Here is a 22,605-nt window from a genome sequence, read left to right as displayed (position 1 = left end):
ACTCTGAGTAAGTTGACAGTCATGATATGTCCTTTACATATGCCTCATTAGTTTGTGAAACATTCACAATGATCATTTATACAAAGATGTCCCTATTTAAGTAGGTTTCCAAATCAGGAGTAAGACCGGAATGTTCCCTAACAGATGTGATGCGACTTAGTTCAGCTGCTGCTCATTTGCATCTTGTTCACTCTTCTGAAAGTTGACTGGTGTCGTGGCCTTGCAAGCTGGCAGGAGTTGGTGGACCTGGTGTGCTTTGTTCTGTTCAATTACTACTAACACTCCTCACTGTGTGCTATTCACAGAATATAATTTTTAAAATAAAAATGAAATAACTGACCTTAACTTTATTCTGATTATTTCACCATTGAAATATAAACAGCTGAAATTATAGTCATTAACATGCAATGCACACAAATGCCAATGAGGTATACTTTTGTCAAAATTTTACTTCACTACAGTAAATAGACAAATATCCTGTGTGTACAATAAAGAAGTCATATTTAGTTAGATGTACAAAAATAATGCAATGAGCTAACCTTGTGTTTTGTTACTGATGGTAGCTATCACTCCAGTATCACACATGCAACTTTGTTTTCAGAACTATCGCAGTACTAGACTGCTATATTCAGATGTAAGGTTGCAATGCCTATGCAGCAACATTGCCATTTTCTTCTTGTGTGCACATTTCTCTAAGTTTTCATCAGCCTATTAAATTGCTTCAGACCGCTCTCAGAAATATTACTTTTTTTATGCACTAAGTTTCAGCAAGACACAAATTGCTCAGTCTTCAACAGATGCCAACTTCTTAGAAAAAAACATGAGCAAACAAGATGGATCAAAAGCAGTTTTAAATTCCATTCTTTGTGGGTGGCAATAAATGTGCACAATCATTGTCTCTTATATGCACTTTTTCTGAAGTGGACAGTAATACATCTGTAGCCATGGTACAAATGTAAATCAGCACTCGTTTCAGAATATTTCAAAATGTTTCGCAACATTGGTAGAAAAGGGGGAAAAAGTATTTCTAGAGAAAAACAGGTTTTAAAACTGGGTATTTTACTTACATATTTTTTGCATTCATAGCATTTGGTTAATATATTTTATGCAAGTTCTAATACAAAAGTAGTTGGTGTGTGAACAGTTACTACAGAGAAGTATATGGGCTTTCTATGAATCAAGCGAGCAATGCTTTGGCCACAGTCCCAGGCGGGCTTCCTCTTGTGATCTCGTAAGTGGTATCATTGCAACCCGATGTCAAGGATGCTTTTAATCTTGAAAAAGTGGAGGGGGAGACAGATTTAATGCTTCAAGCTGGAAGTATATGATTATAATTTATACTGGTTCTCACAGCATGATCTGGTAGAAGTTACTGCTGGGAAAATGCTGCTAAGACTATCAGTGCTTCCTGCTCCTTTGAGTGTTATGTTCATTACAGCACAAGGTGTGTAACTCGACAAGTTTTGTTGCCCATTGCTCACTGATATCAATGACTGTAAGAGTTTGTCATCATTATTATTATTATTTCTTTCCTTTCTCAGACCTTAGGTCTGGTTCGAAATGAAAGTGACGCGGAGCTTGATCAAGTGTGACTTCCTTTTAACTGTATGGTATATGTTACATTTCTGTAGTTGTATATATATGTTTGGATGTAGCTGTATTGCGTTCATGTACTGGTGGATATTGTGTGGTATGACTCCTGTAGTTGATAATATAATTGGTATAATTATTATTATTACATTTACTGTTTGACAGGGGTTTCATTATTTCAGTGGCCTTTCTGATCTTCTGTGGCCTTTTTACCGCAAATGAGATGATCAGGTAAGTTGTTGAGATGCAGTTCTCTTCGAGATTATATGAATGTACATGCACAAAGAGACCCTATGCTAACAGCCCCCCCACTTCTCTGTAATATACTAAATAATACAAACAAAAACTCAGAAAATGCTACAAGAACAAAAGCAAATTTTTATAGCTTGAGAAAATGAGAAACTGATGTTTTTTATAAAAATTAAATAAAACTATTTTAAAAAATACGCTCAAGTATGTTCTCCTGCAAACAACATGATAGTTGTGCTACTGTCTGTACTTAGGAACAGTATCAGTTACAACTACCACTGCACCTTCATGCCCTTAGACATACACACTAACAACTTAACACTACATGCTCAGAACAATCATCCTTGAGATTAATTATAAAATGAGAGATCTCAAAAACGTTTGTCAACCGTATACTACGTAAACATGTCACTAAAGCTCAAAGTTACAACAATAAAATTGAGCCACATGGAATGAGTTTTTTAAAGCTGAGCTATAATTTTTAACATTTTGTTTCTGTGCCCCTCTACTGATCAGAAGATCCACAGTATGGAGAGTCAACATAGTGTGGATGCTGTAGAGTACTTTTAAGGTATTGGAAATCTAAAATTCATTTTTGAAGCTAAAGTTTCTTAAATTAAATTTTTGATATTCAAATTTTGTGAAGATACAGCAGAAAAAGAAAGGAAAAAAGTTCAGCAGCGAAAAATACAATGAACAGATACACAGTTCCAAACTGAATTGTTCCCGTGAATTTTCCTCTAACACGTTTTGACTGCTGATATATACTCCAAATCCTCTTCCTTAGCACTGGTATCTTTGTAAGTAGTGTAGTGCATCCTCTTCATGGGCAGACCTGTCGTAGAACACCTGTCGAATGCATTAGTTGCATCCTGCCTTTGAGACGATCCATCTTGTGAATCATTTTTGCAGCAACTTTATCTGCTTCCACAAAGCCATAATGAAAACTATTTGTCAGAACAAAAGGGCATCATCAAACTGGACCGTGTATCACAGAACATGTTGAAGACATCCTCACTGAGGACTTCATCAGCTACTGCTACATAGTAGTCAGATGTGTTGTGACAAATCTTGTTTGGAAACAAAGATTAAAGCATGGCAAGTACAGGGTGATTTACAGGAAACAGAAGTTTTAGACTGGCTGGTACACTGCTCTAAGTTGTGGGAGAGGGATGGAGCACGTGTCACTCACTTCGGGACTATCCACTATTCAGAAAAAAAAAGAGCATTGTGTGTTTGCATATGATCTATTTGTCCTAAATGTTGACTATGTCTTTGCAACACAATGGATATTGTGTCTTATTTTTAATTGTACATCTTCAAGTCACAAAATGATCCTACAATCGGTTCTAGCTTTTAAAATAACATAAAACATTCTTTAGAAGCTTCCTGGTCCTGATTTGTCAACAGCTGAAAATATCACCACTGTGGGAGATGCAATCATCAGGAGTCTGAGGCAACATGCACACTGACCTACACTCTGTTTACAGATGAGCCACAATTCTGTCATAGAAGTGTCACACATGGATTTAAAATTCCATTTACATCAAATGATGCCATTCCACCTGACCAAAGATAGGGAATGCCCTCAATGAGAATACTTTGCTGTTTGTATGCAAGTGATCTTGAAATGACCCAAATGAAATGGTGTTTATGAGCAGTGAGTGGCATTTTCACTTAATCTGGCCAGTTAATAACTGGAACTAACATTTGTGGAACCTTTAAAAGCCTTACATGGTTCATAACAATGAAACTGTGACCGTGAACTCCAGATGTTATCTGCACATTCTGAACATGTTCTTTCTGCCAGAATTGCAGAGTGAATGAATAAAGACAAGAGTGTTTATTTTCAATAGGATGGTGCAACATTATACACTGCAGAAGCATTCATGGCAGTTGTAGGGACAGTTTCCCAGGACACTTCATTTGTCATTTCAGCGACACGCAGTGGTAATCAACACACCAAACTTCCCATCGTGACATTTTATTTTGAGGCTATCTGAGAGTGTGTGTATGTCAACAAACACCAAAGCTCAATGGAATTGGAAGCTGGCCTTAAAGGAGAGGTAGATTTGATTGCGCAATGTCTGTTGGGCCATGTTACGAGTAACTTCTGACAGAGTTGAACACAACATGGTATTCGTGAGACTGGCTGCTAGTTGGACAACATGACCATGTAAATCACACAGCATGTGTTAACATTTGATTTCAAATAAATTAAAAGTAGCATCAACATACTATCATTCATTTGAAAGACAGCCATTTTCTAAAGGTCACCCCTTAATTTGATTTTAGATTGTCCACAGACTAACATTCCTAAACCTGAAAGTAAAATACGATATTAACTGCCTTAAAAAATGCCAAGAAAAATGTTTTCCTAGTAGCAAACTTGCTGTAATACCAATTACATTCTACCATGCTTATTTTTGGTTGGTGGGTTTGTGGGGGTTGAAGGGACCAGATTACTTATTTTTCCAGCACAAATCAAGTCATTGACCGATATTATTGTAAGTTAACATTTTCATATGTATATGCATTTTAATACTGTATGCAGACATGCTGTGGGGGTACTTATTTTCCATAAAGTGTGTTAACACCATATGGCACACAGACATTAGTTATTAACAATACTAACACAAGAAATGCATATGGACAGAATCTACATAAATCTCTGCAAATTTCCCAGATGGGAAATTGATTGTTACTCATCTTGTATGGCAGCTATAGCATTCTTCCAGGAAAGGCAACTTCCCCACCATGAGCACTGCTCATTTTTCAGTTTCAAGACCGACTACACCTCCCTGGAGTTTCCTTCCCACTTCCTTTATGCATGCAGACAAAAACTTGACTGAGTCCATGTTTTTTCAGTTTAAGTGAGCATTTATTAGAAGTTGTTAACTGAGCCTTTACATAAAATATGTTCCTATGAAAAATGGATGTGAAGTGTTTGACTTTTTAAGTGCAATGGTGTCAGTGATCTATGTAGTGTTGGTGGGAAAGGGACTGGATAGGTAAATGTGGCACCTTGCTGCTCTCTATTATTGACAGCAAGTCATAAAGCCATGTAATGGTGTTGTAGCCGATTGGTGGTGAATTAATGACTGGCCAGAAAGTTACTTCTCTCATCATTTAGTTACTGGTAAACAACAATAAATATCCTCCATTCAGGAATTGCTGGCACTTGTAGAGTGGGCTGCAATGAGTACAGCCATTTACTACACAGTCACAGTGTATCTTCCAAGGTGGACGTGAATATGTCTGATGAAACAGAACTGATCATGTTAAAACCTAGAACAATAATCTGCTGTAATGTGTTGCTTGACATATGATGAAGTATCTAAGTTCCAGAACACCCAGGTGACTTACTCCGTTGCAGAGGGAGCCAGTTTAACCCTCTGTGCCTCTTCAGATGTTGGAAACGGTGAGACTGAGATGAAGCATTTGATACCCTTCACGCTGTGAAAAGTCTCTTCAGTGTGATAGACAGCTGACAGCTCCAGCTGTTGAGCTTTTTTTACATTACATTAACAATTGCAATTAAATACTCAATAAACTGAAAATAACTCCATTATATAAACATGAACTCACTGAAGTTATTTTGTCCACTCACGTAAGAGAATTGGACAGGAAATACTGGGGAGGTATAATCTGCCCACAAACTGTGAAGTGAGAGCACTTGTGAAGAGCAAAACAGCCTTTCCCACAAGAATGCTACAGCTGCCATACAGGATGACAAGAATCAATTTTTCCTCTAGTAGTGTAGAGCAGTGCGCAGATATTTATGTAGAGTCTGTCCACACAGATTTCTTGTGTTAATATTACTAGTAACTCATCTGTATTTAATGTAATGATAACATATTTTGTGGACATGAACAACTCCACAGCATGTCTGCTCACTGTGTTGCCAGTGATTGATAAAGCACACTGCGGAAGGGTCGGTATAACTTTGTCACACACTACAGTTGCTTCTTGTGATAAGGGGGGTAGAGAATGTGGGGATGATCTGCTTGCTGTTTAGTTTGTGTATCTATGAAGGAGAGTAATGCACGACCACAATCTGGTGACCTATCTTCCCTTATGCTTTTACCCTCTCCCGCACCCTTCCTCATTCTGTCACATACTGAGAATGCATTTTTTATCCCTCAATACTTAATATTTGTTGTATTAAATAGTTGTTCTATTAAAATACTAGTTTCGGTAATCTGTGATTTTTGCATCCTCTGCATCATGAAAACTGTTAGTCCCAGAAAAGAAATATAGTTTAAATATCATTTTCGCTAGAAGCCACAGTTTTCGAGTTATTCCAGAAAACCATCAAAGGTGACATTTGGAACCAACCCCCCCCCCTCCCCGCCGCCTTTACCCTGCTCACACTCCACCAATCAGTATTTTTAGGTATGCTGCTCATGGCACTCCCTCCTACCACTGAACAAATACTTCAAACTAACAATTTTTTTCCTCTTAATTTTCCTTTGTTGACTGGACTATATTACGACATGAGAAAATTCAATGCTCTGAGCTTAAAGTTGCCAGCAACAAAAATAATAGATATTTCAAGGCAGACATCCCACTCGCATAGAATTTATGAACTCTCTGACAGTGCAGTAAACCTAGCTTGAATAAATTTTAATATGATTACATACAAAAATAGAAACTACTACCAATAGTCTGCAGTAACAACAATACTACTTGCATACCCCAAAACAAAATAGTATACAGATATCAAACTGATACCTATTATTACTCCTTTATGTACTAAACATCAGTAAATAAATCTGTGGACTCCAGCCAAAATATTGACAAACTTTAGCACACTATTGCAGAACACAAATTCCATGCAAATTTCTCAGACTATCATTTTATATACAACCTTTCAGCATTAATATTTAATTAGATAACTTATATCTGAATATGGAAAGCTTCATATGCACACCCAAGCCTGACAAATTGTAATTTCCAAATGAAACCAAAACTTTATGGTAGAACAAAAGCAACACAATGGGCAGTAGATTATCTTCTCACTAAATAAGACTTCTGAAAAGAGAGCCAGATTAAATTAATGAAATATTTCAATTTAAGTAGATTTAGTTTTGTACAAACAAAACTATGCAACATAGTTCAAGAAATCCTTCATCAAGAGAAGAATATTTTATCACTGTGCAACTGCTGATTTTTGCAACAAAAATACTTACGGTAGTAACTCATTTTCATTTTCAAAAAATAAAAAAAAAAAAAACACATACAGTAAAAGTAAGGAAGGGGAAAGAAACAACCACTAAATGAAAATGTACATAATCTTTATCACGATCTAACTAATACATATAAGTACACCAACAAACAGAAAATATTTCAACATCACAAAAAAATCAGTCAGCTGCCTTTTTGAAATGTAGCTACTGCAACACAAAAACTTAGAATCTAAATAATAACTGCAGACAATTAAAATCAAAATCAATACATCTAGTACACATCGATCACAATTAATATATTCAGTTTTGCTTACTAACACATTACAGCCCCACATAGCACGCAGTTCTCAGAGAAACAAAGGGTTTATACAGCTACTATTTACACAATACATACATTGTACATAAATATACATTTAATTTTTAATATTAGATGGGTAGACCCCAATTCATTCCTCTTAACTTTATTTCTACTATACAACACTTATCTCACATTTATATTTTCACTGTCTCTAGCATCAGATGTGTTAATTATTCTAGCAATTTTTATGGTTTCTGTTAATTTTGAGGTGGGGTACCTCACATGGATTAGCAAGACCTCAAGACTTATTTATCATGTACTGAACAAGGCACATGGTTTACTACAAATCCAGTTCAATCACTTCCAAACATTTTCTTATGCTGTACCATTTTGAATATTCTTGTACCAGACAGAAAATGTGATCAGAAATAGGAAAGAGGATGGCGACTAATAGATTTATTCATAAATAGGAAACAAAACTAACACAGATCTCTCTTGGATCTACCAGTTATTAGTCAATGCCTGGGTATCCTGACACAGTTGTAGAACAAGTCGTCAACTTTACTCTGTTATACATACTTACTGACTGACACACACACACACACACACACACACACACACACACACACACACACAAAAAAAAAGAAAGAGACCCATTTTTGGTTGGGCTATAGGGTCCCAGAAACAAAATAAAAATGGTTTCAATTCCCAAGTTCCAACTAATGTTTTTGATATATTTCCATTGTTAGTAAGGAAAATATCACAATTGGTAATACCTAAAATATTCCCATTTGGGAATACCCCTTCACCAGATCACCGGGATTTGGCTGAAAAGACATCAACTCTAGAATAAACATGATGTCTTAACAGCCTGTCTGTGTTTCACCGTAAGCAACCATGTAGGAAAATTCATCTTAGATCAACTGTATGACTTTCCTCTTGGCTGCAGCTTCGAAGAGACAAAACACCATACAAAGAAGCAACCAACATAATTTTAAACATTTCATGCCACACAATGTTACTTGCTGACTCAATTATGGGGAATTGCTTAAAATGGTATACTGGCTCACTTTTCTATGCAAACTGAAGGGATTACATCTACATGTGCATCACATATGGTAGCATGTCTGTGGTCCTGGAATCAGTTTTCCGGATGGATTGAACGAAGTGCAAGGGGCGTAGCAGGATGTTCGTGGTCCCGAAGTCATCAGTGGGTTTCCTTAGAGTAGGCAGTGACAGTGTAGACAGAAGCAAAAAAACAGTAGGAAACTAATTTCGTATCGCAATTTACCTTGTGCAAATTATGTATGAAGAAAACACTGCACAATAGGGACTAACCGAAAGAGGCAGTGCAGTAGTTGAAGTGCTAACATCATATTCAGAAGGTTGGGGAATTTTTTCCTCTTTCCAGCCATTCTGATTAAGGTTTTCCTAAACCATTTCAGGCAAATGCTGGGATGGTTCATTCATCAAGGCCATGGCCAACCACATGTCCTATCCTCAAAGCGTGCTTATATATTCTGTGTGTATCTATATTTTTTGAGGTTCCTATTTTCATTGTATTTTGACAAATCTTCTATCATTTTAAGATGATCCCTGGATGAATAAATAAATGACATGCTTTCCAGAAGTAGCAGTTTTTCTTTGTTTTTGTTATAATGAAGCAGAAATGATTCACATGCCACAGCATGTGAAAATTAAGATGACACTATACTCAGTCCGATTCAATATGAACATAGTAACTTCAAAACAAAGGAAAGGAAAGTACTTACATGAATTTAAAGAAATGAAGATTCTTCAAAGCATTACCATTCCTCTTTTATACTGACTCTGTTGTCAAGATATCCAGTAATTACATTGTATGTTGACACTCGTCTGTAAAACTTCTATAATACACATTCTTCCCATCAGATCACTGAAGTTAAGCACCACCAGGCATGGCCAGTACTTAGATGGATGACCATCTGGGTATGTTGCGCACTATTGAAAATTTTCATTTGCCTTTGCAGCAGAGGCAATAGGAGGGGTAGAGGTGTAAGGTCCCTGGTCAATAATCTTCGTGCCAATGGTCTGGATTGAATTCGAAACCTCTCCTCAATGTCTCATGAAGTGAGAGCATGCAACACTGTTGATGGTGATCTGTCCATCGGATGGGGTCGTTACGCTCGGTGGCCCTCTTGGTGCTCTTCGAGAGGAGTAGGCTATGTGCCAGCTCCGGGTTTCACCATCTCTCTCTCTCTCTCTCTCTCTCTCTCTCTCTCTCTCTCTCTCTCTCTCTCTCCCCCCCCCTCACACACACACACACACACACACACACACACACACACACACACACACACACACACTTGCTCACTCACTCCAGTCACCTACACTAAACATCTACACTTACACAGACAGCTCTTATACTTCATATAAGAAAGGTGCCTGCACCTTTCCTTCAGGGTCTCCCAGTGATTCGTGTTCTATGACTTGACTTTGCTTTGCTTTCTTCCTATGTGTATTAGTTTTGGAGTGATTTCTTCTGTCATATCTACACACTAACACTACTGAAAAATTATTTTCACTGTACGAAAGACAAACACTAGTTTTTAGGAACTGACAACTAAAATAATAATGCATTTCCTGAAATAATCTGGGGGTTCATTTTTTAGTCCCTATCTCTGTATGAACACCTGGACTCAAAATACGAATGCCATCTAAATAAACAAGATAATACTCATTAGAAAATCAATTATTTCTAGAAAACTTCTTTATTAAATGCAGCATGTGTGCCCCGTTCTCCATGAAATGTCAAGTGCCTTGTTGGTAGCCATCTCAGTGCTTCTAGAATGCTTTCACTCAAATATGAGTAATTTTTAGTCTACTGTCACACAGCAGAGACATAAAGCCACTGGACTCACTGCTACCGAAAATGTTGACTACTCTAACTTATTTGTCATGATCACAACAGTGCTTTGTTTGTTCAGCTACAGTAGAAAGTAAGTTTAGGGGTTAATGTTATTACAGACAGTTCAACAAGGGAGTCATCGTACCTTCCATGTAAAGGCTTGAAAGTTTTTACCCTTCTAAATTAAGGGCTAACAAAAACTTTTTTAAATATTAATTCACAAACTTTTATGTTACATACATGATCAATTCAAGCCAAAAATTGGTGGAGGCATACGTTCAGGAGGGAAAATTGCAGAAAAACATACAGCATTATATGCCCAATAATTCAGTTTCCAAGGCAAAATTGCCTGTATGATTAATGACAAATTATAAATACATATCTTATGTCAAGGGCATTTCTAAATGATGTTCATGTATAACACCGAAGGAGGATGAAATGAACAAATTAATGAAAAAAATAAATAAATAAAATCAGAATATAATTTAAATTCGAGATAAATAAATGTCGTGTGGCTAGGGCCTCCCGTCGGGTAGACCGTTCGCCTGGTGCAGGTCTTTCGAGTTGACGCCACTTAGGCGACCTGCGCGTCGAAAATTTGAGATAATGATGAAACATGTTTGAAAACTGCAGCTGTCACAATGTTTTGAAATTATTCAGCTGAAAAAAACTCATGAAAATAAATTTCTTCCCCCTAACTGAAGTTTTCCTCATTATTAACTTGAGATTTAAAGTGAGTGGTCATATGTCTTCCAAGTTTGTCTCTTCGGGTGAAGCTAAGATCACAATATTCACACTGATAAGGTCTGTCACCACTGTGTGTTGTTTTATGTCTTGTCAGTTTATCTCTCCTATTAAATGCAGCTGAACAAATTTCGCATACATACGGTTTATCAGAAGAATGTATTTTTAAGTGTCGATTAAGTCTGTCTTTTGAAACAAACGATTTATCACATAAGTCACAAGGCCAAGGTTTAACATTTGGGCACGACAATTTGTGCGCTGACAATTCCTGACTCGATGCAAACTGAACGCCACAATCTTTACAAAATGAATGGGTCAGCTTGTGCAAATTTATGTCCTCTTCACGCGTAAATACTCTAGAACACTCATCACAAACATGAATAAACTGGCGCCCAGAATGAATAGCTTTATGTCTTGCAAGAACATCCTTTCTTGAAAATGATGATGGACACTCGTCACAGATATATGGTTTCTCTGTGTGGACTTGTAAATGATTATGAAGTTTGTCTTTACTGCTAAATGTCATTCCACATGTTTTGCAACTCCAAGGTTCTGCTGCACATAACATTTTGCAATGTTCGGTCAACTCGTCAACCTCTGTAAAAGTCTGACCACAATCTATACAACTATAATGAGTCTTTAGATGATTAATCATTTCTTCTTCAGTTCCAAATGGTTCCTTACATTCTCGGCACACGTGAACTGCAGAATTTCTTTGCTCTGATCTTTGCTCTGCAGCTGCCTGCATATCAGTTTCACTTTCTGAAGCTGGTTGCGTATCAGTTTCACTTTTTGAGGCCGGTTGCATATCATTTTCACTTTTCGGAAGATCTCTTTCGAGTCTGCGCCGAAGAGCTTCAGGGTGGAATGCACTTACTGGTTCAAATTCTGTTACCAACTGTCCGTCAGAGTCGATACCTTCATTGACAAATAATATTGGAGCTCCCTCGGCGAGATCTGGTGAAGAACTGCCAGGAGTTCCCTGATAATGCAACAGAAGAAAATGGTTTTAAGAGTGTAGAACAGAACGAAAGTAGTAAAACAGAGTTTCACTAGTTCAGCTCTCAGATAACATTGCTGCCTCTTCCACATTTAACACTGTGTTTTACAGGAAAGAACAGCCATCAAGGGTAATGGCAAGGAGGTAACAAGGCACTGTCTTCCAATGTTAAGGTTTAAGTATCAGTCTGGTTTGACAGGAATTCATCACAGCTAATTCTTTTAATAACAATTCGGACTGAAAATGGCAAAAATCATGATTTAATTCAAATTATCTTCATTTAAATGTGTTTGAGGAGATGTAGCTAAACAGAATTACAGTTCCATTTTCAAATTCTTACAAACAGTCTGAATACTATCGGTACTGCTGACTGGTTCTGTTAGCTCCTTGGCCAATGGAGGTACCTATTAGTCCTTCCCTCAACACGCGTCACATTTCAAGACAGCTCTAGGGCAGCACCAACTTTTCTTATCTGAGAGTGAGCCTTAGATCCTGCAGTGCACAAATGCACCACAGCACTACATTTATTTTGTTACATTACTGCCATTATATCCTTTTTTTTATCCTCTTCTACTGATTTTATTTACAGAATCCACCACGAAATCCATTGGCTGAATAAGCAAATTGCTTTTTTTTTTCAATTCATTTTATGTTCTGTACTGAAATTTAGTTCTCTGGAGCTACATATCTCAAAACTGATAATTGCAGCATCAAACTAAGAAATGTGGATTTCTTATTAATGAGTGGCATATCAACAGAAAACACAATATTAATGAGAAGAAGAAACATCAACTTACAGGCATTATGGGCACATATGTGATCTATAAAACTAAATTATAATTTAAACATGAATTCAATGTTATAAGAGCTCAGCCAGCTGAATTATTTGGAGGAAGAGAATTGCAGCAAATATTTATTTTACTTAGATTTAGCAAGGCTTCAAGCTACAAGATAAACACACTGACACTTTTTTGGCTAGCATTAACAAAAATTTATCAGAATGATGGAAACATTATGGGTAATATTGACTTCTAATTACATAAATGAAGATCGACAACACATTATTCTTTACACTTAGTATGAAAATAATCACACACATTTATATCACCTAAATCAGTAATCAATACCACTGAAAAAATACAGTATCCATATATATTCTTCTGCTCACAGTGGAAGCAGTAACAGTAAACCCACCACGCATGCACGCACCGGGGTGAGATAATTTCCTCCTGAAGTACAGTAAAACCCTATATTAATGAACCTACTGTGCATAAATTTGTGCCTCGAACAAGTATTTCTGTTGGTCCCGGTGAAACTGTCACAGGACCTATGTTACTGAAAATCATCCATAACGAACACTGGCCTCAGAAAAAGCTGCTTTTAAGGAATAAATATCTATAGCCTGTGTTCAAAATTACTTTATGATTGACTGGTACGAGACAAGTAGAAGGGGCGGGAAAGGGGGAGGGCGCAGAGGAAGCTCACGCAAGAGGCATGGACTGCATTTCACCAATCCCATGATGTGTGTGTCTGCAACAACCACCCAAAGCTGTCAAATTTTCTACATCTACAAACATACTCCACAAGCCATCGTATGGTGCATGGCGGAAGGCACCTTGTACCATTACTGGTCATTTATTTTCTTGTTCCACTTACGAACAGAGTGAGGGAAAAATGACACTCTACATGCCTCTGTACAAGCCCTGATTTCTCTTGCCTGCTCTCTATATTTTTCCAACAGCAATCCTCGAAAGGAATGTTGCCTTCCCACTAGGGATTCCCATTTGAGTTCCAGAAGCATCGTTGGGATGAAGTAGAAAAGTTCTGCTCTGCACTGATCTTTCGTTCAATGTACTGCCATCCGAGGTCCAGACAAGAGACTGAAAAGTTAAATGGTGTCTCGCTGCTCTGGGTTAGCTATGTAATTGACAGATTTGCTGCAGCTCTGAACACAAATGAAAACACTACTGCAAAGATTTGCACGGAAATGTTCAAGAAATAAAACAAAGCTGGTAAAACACTCTCGAGAAAAAAAACTCCAGTATGGATAAATGGATTACCAACATAGATTTGTCTGCTGAGCATGCGAATAGTTGTCATGTTTATGATTATTACTGCAGAAAGGAAAATCCAACACTCATCAACTTGTTGGTCACCCCAAGGTATCAAGTCTTTTTCAAGGCAGTTGCACTTTTTTTCCCCCTCCCTCTCCCTTAAACAACAACAGTAATAGTTACAGTGATACTTCTACAGTGATATTCAAGCATCTAGCATAGCAACAGGAGTGATGTCAGTGGAGTTTCGTCCTTATCACCACACAAATTAAGTATAGGTAGACACAGCTGCATATCCGAAGCGCCCAATTTACAATGGTAAGTAGCTACATAATGAAATATTTTCGTAAGTTTTGACATTTTGATAAGAATGGTTCATCAGCAACTGACTCCAAATAAAATTCTTCTCAGGAATTCAGTCCATATCACGCAAAATAATTATTACTGGTTACAATATAACTGCTGCAATTCTGAAGTCAAGTTTTCTGTATCATATCTGTTCTTTCTCCCAAAATGGTTGGCGTACTTAAGATATGTTTCCTTGCTGCGGTAAACACACACAAATCTTACACTTAGTTATGTCATAAGTAAGTAGGTTAATCAGAAAAATTAATAACAGGTTCATTATAAATCTAGTGATCTGTTTCTCATTACAAAATCATACGAGTGACCACTTAGTGCTTGACGTGTGAGCAGACCATAGTACATCATATGTAACTGAAATTATCTTGTGTTGTGTTAGAAAACTCCGAAAGAATTCAGTTTGGAGTAGATGACGAAAATTTGATAACATCAGGAAATGCATTTTTGTGAACTGTCAGCATATCATATTAATAACAGGAACAGTTTGTGAGTTTGAGTTGTCATTTCGTGAGGGACATGTCAACTCTAGTCTGTATCTCCACATGCTCCAGCAGAACTGTCAACTCTGAAGTAACTTTGTGGCGACAGTAACAGATTTTTTAAAAATTAGTTTGACCTAATGAGGACAAAATTAAGTAACTTATCTCTTCTCTTTGTTCTCCTTTCTTTCTTTTCTACAGTTTTTCATTCTTTGCCTGTGTTGTTATCTTCTTCCTTCTGTCCATATTACACCCCTCTTTCTCTGTTTTCTTCTGGAAACCCTTGAAATTTTACTTTTGCTCTGAACTTTTCTCTTTCTCCTATTTCTTCCTCCATTGCTTCCATTTCCCTGTACTCTGCTTTAGTTTCTTTGATCCACATTGATGTTTTCGGGTTTCTGTCAAAAGAGTTAAAAAGAGTTGTTCTTTTTTCATTTAGCCTTTCTAGATGTCCATAGAATACAACTCTTCTCTTCTTGTTGTAGCTAACATTTGTTCTATTCTTTCATAAACTACTTTATTGTTTCTTGATTTCCTTTTCTCATTGTCATATTTTGGTCCAAAGACTGATGATTATTTTCCGTTCCTTCTTTTCTATTTCACCTAATTTTTTGGCTGTACTTAACGAAAAGCATTCTAAAAAGTGAAAGCATTCTGGCCTAATGACAGTGTCACAGTTTGGAGTTTTGCACTTATGGATAAAGATTTCTTGTTATTTTTGTTTGTTGAAGAGCCACTTTGATTTTCCTTGCTCATGCTGAAGTTAGTTTCTTTGTATAAAGCTTGGCTGAATTACATCACCAAAATATTTAAATTTTGTAGCCCTTTTTATTCTTATAAGTTTCCCCGCATTTTGATGCTGCCTCTCTCCCCCCCCCCCCACCCTCTCTCTCTCTCTCTCTCTCTCTCTCTTTCTTCCAAATGATACACATAGACCTGCTTTAGGCACTTTGTCTTGTACAGGATTCTTCTATAGATCCAGCTAAGATTGCAAGATCATCTGTAAACATCAAACAATTATTTGATTATCCCATTTTTGTTCCAACTTACGATTTAAATTCTGTCTTCTTCTGCTATTTTCCTCTATTCCCTGATTACCTTTTCTAGAACACAGTTGAATGACAGTGGGGATAATCCATCTCTTTGAGTTAAACAAGTTTTGATCTCTCAGAAGCCTTGGTGGTTTCATCTGAAAATTTAATTCTGCAGTTTGTATTTGTTAATGTGTCACCTCTACAAATTTGCTGTCACCTCCAAACTCATTTAAGGTGTTAAGCAATGTTTCCCTGTCAATCAAATCAAATGCTTTTTAGAAGTCTACAAATCTTATATAAATGGTTTTGGTTCTTATTCTTCTATACCTGATTATAAATTTCAAATTTAAAGTTTGTTGCACACAGCACCATCCTTTTCTGAATCATCCTTACTACTCTGCTAACTTCTTTTATAATTCTTTTAAAAGAATTTTGTAAATCACTGGAAAGAGGGAAATCCCTCTATAGACGTTGGGTCCATTTGATCTCCTTTTTTTGTGGACTGGGTGAATTAATGTTACTTTCCAATCTTCTGGTATAGCTTCTGCTTCCCAGACTTTCTGAAAAACTCTATGAAGCTTTGTGACTGTTCCACCACTGATATGTTGAACTTCCACCATGCAGGCAAGTTCTAAGTATTTTGTTTTAGAAATTTTGCTCCTGGTTCCTCACAATTTAACAGCTTCTTGAAATAACTTGTTAATATTTCATTCTTCTTGGTTGTTTAGGGCTAATTTTCTATTTTCATTTCTAAAGCACAAGTTATGTGGTTTGTATGATTGGAAACCTTTTTCTGTAAAGTTTTGTAATAGTTCCTGATATTGCCCTTTTGGAACTCTCAGAATTAGTGATAGCTGGTTCCTTTCAAACTCCTTTTTCACTGCCCTTATTGATTTTGACGTTTGAAATCTTTGATGTTTTATGCTCATAAAGTCTTCACTGCCAAGCCAGTTTTGTAAACAGTAACACTTGTTCGCACTGTTCATTTCATCATCTGTGCTTTTTGCATCTTGAGTGATGCTGTTTCAAGGGCTGTTTTGACTAATTTTGGTTTATTTTTCTTCCAGTCTTATAGGTCTATATTTAGCCATTCCTAAAATTCCTGTTTCTTCACTTTCAGAGGTTCATGAGATTTGGTTTGTGGGGCACTCAACTGCGCGATCATCAGTGCCCGTAGAAAGTCTCAGTTTTTACACAGTCCAATCTAGCCACTGCCACAAATGATGATGAAATGATAAGGACAACCCAAACACCCAGTCCCCAGGTAGAGAAATTCCCCAACCCGTCCAGGAACCTAACCCAGGACCCCATTATCTAGAAGCAGCATTCAGAGGTTCAGCATAAATTTTACGAATCCTATGCCCTTATCTTGTAATCGTTGTATGCGGGATAAATTTCATTTTTATTGTGGTTAGATAGTGATCAGTTTCTATATTTGCACCCGTTCCAACTTTTATGTTCACGATTTCTTTTCAACTGTTACATGCTCAATTTGAAATTCTCCTATGTTTGTATTATGTGATTGCCTAGTTTTCTGTTTCCTCAGCAGTTTTTTGAAATTTTTGGACATTAATTTGAGGTCGAAGCCTCTGCATAGTATTATTAGTCTGACCCATTTTTATTTGTTCTTTTGTGTGACGGATACTCTCCAACCGTTTTTTAGAACTTATTTTCTTTTTCAATCTGCACATTGATGTCCCCTAATAAAATTTTAACATTCTTTGATGGAAACTGACATTTCATGTTACAGTGATTCCCAGAAGCTTCCAACTTTTTCTGGATGCCTCTTATCTTCCTCATTTATCGGAGCATGACACTTTATTAAGGTGTACAACTCATTTGCGCTTCACAAATTAACAATCTAATCTTTCACTTGGTAAATAATAATCTATGACTGAAATTACTGTCATTCTGTTTACAATGTAGCCTGTTCCTAGATATGGAATGGCTTTTCCCATTGGAATGACAGTTTTTGTTACCTTTGAGAATCCTATGTCGCTGAGATTTTATGTCTTCATCAGTGTATTTAGTTTCCTGAAGAGACACGAGTTTTATTTGGTATTTGTCTAATACTTCATTTAGTTTTTCAGTTTCCCTGTTTTCAAAAGTAAATTTATGTGTAAGGTGCCAAGGAAGTATTTCTATTTTGTCCTTAGTTTCCTTGTAGGGCTTCCAGAACATTGAGTCCTTCACTTTGTGTGTTATTCTGGGCTCCTCAGAATCCAATGGCCAGGTTGTGCCACTTTCTGCAATGGTCGATTTCCTTTTTAGGTTTCCTCCAGCAGTAGTTCCATTTGAAGAAATTCCCACCACGCAGAACTTATCTGATATTCTTCTTGGGGAATTGATGTGTGCAAATTCACACTTGAAACTAAGATTGTAAGTGCCAGAGTGTTATTTCAGCTGCCCCTCACATGGGGTACTGGTGATGACTAAATGCCACCTGATATGGGTACAGACATTTGCATTTTAATTTGTAGCCTTTATATTATCCCTATAAGCAGCTATGCCTCTTCTGTTGGTTCCGCTGTACAGACAATCATCATCTGTGTCTTCACTGCCACTGAGTTTGTTTATTAAATTTCATTTTTGATGAACTTCATAACTTGTATAAGGGTTTGCTACTGGTTCTTTTACCTTCAGACAACAGTATCTCCTAAGCATTTGTTACTGTGGATAGGCAGATTGCTTTTTCATCATGAACAGGATGTGAGATTTTTATGTTTATACTTCATTTGTACAGATGTGAGATTGTTATGTTTCTAGTTCATTTGTGCACTAACGTCAAGAAACTCTTTTGAACATTTTTCTTTCAGATTCAAATTTCAGAATACAGAAAAACAGATTGAGCCATGATATCAATACAATATTAACACAATGATTTCAATTACCATTCCCTGCGGAGAAAAACATTAATCAAAATGAACATTTTACAAGCTATGAACATCTTTGTTGCTGTTTTGAATTATGTGACTCAACAGACTATATTGAAGTTTTTTAAATGCTCACATTGGTACACAATGGTTGAAACAAAATGTGATGATTTCTTGAAGGACAGAAAATAATCACATATGCTTTTACCACAGGCAATGTTTCAGGACTTTTTAAGATACTCTTTCACACACCAGATGGATGCAAGATGCGTGATGCTCTTGGTGAAAGAACAACCTAAAAATGGTGGTACGAGGAGAATAATAAAGAACAGAAGGATTGATTTGCAGGTATTATTTTCAACTGTGCAATGACTTAATAGTGTTACAAGCTATTTTTCTTCAGATGAGTGAAGTCGTGCAACATCAAAGCAACTGGAGTGACAACTGATGTCAGCACACTAATCAGTAAACAAGAATTTTTTTTTCTCTTCTTTAAAAAAGAAGTTTTTAGAGTTTTTCTTAACTATCAGGTTAATGCTGTATCATGAATTGAATGGAGCACTTGAGCAAGCACAACGCCCTCCTTTCTGGGTGAATTATTTACATCACGACACTGGATGGTGATTTTACACCTTACTTAAAAATGGAAACCTGCTAATTTTGAGCTAAGTATATTTTAGTTATTAGCTTGTGATTAAAGTGTACTTACACAACCTAAAACCAGTCCAAGTTGTGAATCACTTCTTCAGTGTAACTGAGCTAAAGCCCTATTTAAGAAAAAAATATTTTAGTCCCCAAAGATGCATTAAAAAAGGGGTTTCACTGTATTGCAGGACTAATGTCAGCCAGAGAGAGAGAGAAAGAGTGTGTGTGTGTGTGTGTGTGTGTGTGTGTGTGTGTGTGTGTGTGTGTGTGTGTGTGTGGCGGGGGGCTTTGACACTCAACGGTTATACACTGCTGGCCACCGTAAATGCAACACCAAGAAAGACAAGAGGTAGCACAACAAGATTTATTTTGTAGATAACATGTTGACCAAGTATCAAATGATTACGTTTACAGACGTCTGTGACATGTGGTTCCTGCCAGAATCAGTAGCCAGAGTAGCCGCCATTGTTGGAGATCACCGCTGCCACACGTCTCGGCATTGAGTCAAAGAGACGTTGGATGTGTTCCTGGGGTACAGCAGCCCAAGCAGCTTCCACACGTTGCCAAAGATCATCTGGTGTGGCAGCTGGGGACGTAATCTGGGTCACTCATTTAGCAACCACGGACCACATGTTTTCTATCGGCGAAAGTACCGGAGAGCGAGCCGGCCAGGGAAGCAATTCAATCTGGTTATTGACGAAGAACCTTTGGACAATGCGTGCCATGTGTGGTCGCGCATTATCCTGTTGAAATATGGCTGTGGCCGAGCCCTGAAGGTAAGGAGGGACAACTGGCTCCAGCACCTCGGATATGTAGCGCCAGTTTTTTAAAGTACCGGCAATGCGTACTAGAGGCATGCGAGAGTAATATCCAATATCGCCCCATACCATAATACCCGGTGCAAGACCAGTGTGGCGGTGCATAATGCAGCTGTCCAGCATCCTCTCTCCACGGTGTCTCCACACTCGAATCCGGCCATTGTGGTGCTGCAGACAGAAGCGTGCCTCGTCAGTAAAAACAACGTCATTCCATTCTGCCGTCTACATCCGTCTGTCATCACACCATTGGCGACGGAGACGTCTGTGGTTCTGCGTCAATGGTAGACGAAGCAATGGACGTCTTGCGGACAGACCACTCTGCTGTAAACGGCGTCGAATGGTACGCGCAGACACTGGATGATGCGTTACAGACGCAATGTGCTGTGCTATGGTTCGGGATGTCACTGAGCGATCCGTCACTGCCATGCGCACAATTTGCCTATCAGCACGTGCAGTGGTGCACCGAGGTGAATGCGATCGACCACGTCGGTCCGTCGTACCCTCCTGCATCCAACGGTCACATATCCGCATTACAGTTGTTTTGTTTCGTCCAACATGACTAGCGATTTCTCTGTATGATACTCCACAATCTCGGTAAGCCACTATCCTTCCTCTGTCGAACTCTGATACTTGATCAAAAGATGTTCGCTATTGTCTACGAGGCATAACTGATCATCTTGTGTAACAACCACAAGGTAAACACACGTGCCGAACGTACACTCGTCGAAATCGCCAAGCCTTAAATGGCGCTATGAGGTGGCGCCACAGGCGCGCGTGATGTGCGTCTGCGCTGAAATTCTAATCAGTTGCATATCTCATCGCTGCAAACCCATGGTCTAAATTTCACTTGATTCGGATGCTTCCTTCAGGGTGTTGCATTTACGGTGGCCAGCAGTGTATTAGTGTCCTATTGTGGGGTAGTGAGGACTCTGCCTGGAAGGGTTGCAGAAGTATTAAGACACAGTTAATTCACTTTACTTTTTCCCTTTCATTACCTTGTAATTAAGGAAACGGATCATTCAGTGCCTATACTGAGAACACATTTTGTCATTGCGAGAGACAAAGATGAAGGATATTTTATATTATGTCAAGACAGTATACTTGTGAGCAAATGTTGAGGATGAAACTAACTTTTACATGATATGCTACTGCTAAGTAACCAATGAAATTGAGATCATACATAAAAAGAACTGCTATGATACAGTACAGAAGGTAATTGAAAGAAATATGCAACGAGACAAACAGAAATGACACTTATTCACAGACAATAATTATGAGGTCTGTTCAAAAAATTCGGAACATTCATAATTTCACACCAATGGTGCATGGAGTGAAATGCGGTTGGGATCCCTGCACACACCCGTGTTTAATGTGTAACTGCCGGAAGTTTCATTGCTGTGTGCCTGCTAGTTATTGTTCACTGCTGTGTTGAGCAGAATGTTGCATCACACAGTTTGTGAATTTCGAGATGGCAGAGCTACAAGAGCAATGTATCTGCATTAAATTTTGCGTGAAACTCACAAAAACCTTTATATGGTCACACCAAATGATGTAGGAAGCCTACGGTGATGAGTGCTTAAGCTGTATACTTAGTGTCAGAAACAGTTCACACGGTTCAAAAATGGCGAACAGAAGTTACAGACGATCCTAATTCAGGATGCCCTTCAACGCTCATGTCAGGAACATCAACGAAATTGTGCATGCCAACTGAAGACTGACAGTCCAAAACATTTTTGTTGGATCATGTCATGAAATCCTGTTAGAAGGAAACAGGTCTGAAATGTGGCGAGACAATTCATAGCTCTTGCATCACGACAATGCACCCCACACTCATCTCCATTGGTGCACGACTACTGCACAAAAATGAAATCGCTGTGCTTCCTCATCCTGCGTACTATCCAGACCTGGCCCCTGCAGACTTTTTCCCATTTCGAAAGCCAACAACCCCATGGAAAGGAGATGATAGATGACATAAACGAAAATTTGCAGACAATACTTTGCATGATCCAGCAAGATATGTATTAAGACTGTTTCTGGAAGTGGAAACGGTGTTGTGAGCAGTGTATCAATTGTGGAGGAGAATATTTCGAAGGAAACCATGCACACAATAAGTGAATGGTAAAAGTAGAAAATTTTTTTAGACAACGTTCCGGAATTTTTTGAACAGACATTGTACACCGTAGTCACCACGATTCAGTATGGTCCCCCTGGGCATTATAAGCAGAGGGACAAAGTTCTTAACAGAGTGTGTGATCACCATGGCCAGTCCATTTGCTAAATATTCTCTTGCTCCAAGAGATCCTGCATCAGCATTGTTTGATGTAGTCACGCACTGTCCTCCCCAAAAGTGAAGTCAGCATCAAATGCAGTTCTGCAAGCATA

The 22,605-nt window shown here is 37.9% G+C and overlaps 1 protein-coding gene across 1 annotated transcript in view; it reads right to left on the bottom strand.

The window, feature by feature from the left end:
- Positions 1 to 7,119: 7,119 nt before the first annotated feature.
- LOC126248399 (zinc finger protein 875-like) overlaps positions 7,120 to 22,605 on the bottom strand; it is a 47,284-nt gene continuing 31,798 nt past the window's right edge. The window contains exon 5 of the mRNA XM_049949345.1: positions 7,120 to 11,939. Coding sequence (XP_049805302.1) covers positions 10,908 to 11,939 — 1,032 coding nt within the window. The 3' untranslated portion in view covers positions 7,120 to 10,907. The remainder of the gene's footprint in view (positions 11,940 to 22,605) is intronic.

This window comes from Schistocerca nitens, chromosome 3, assembly GCF_023898315.1.
Source record: "Schistocerca nitens isolate TAMUIC-IGC-003100 chromosome 3, iqSchNite1.1, whole genome shotgun sequence".
NCBI lineage: Eukaryota > Metazoa > Arthropoda > Insecta > Orthoptera > Acrididae > Schistocerca > Schistocerca nitens.
The sequence above is the reverse complement of the archived record's forward strand: the minus strand, read 5'-3'. Positions and strand labels throughout refer to the sequence as shown.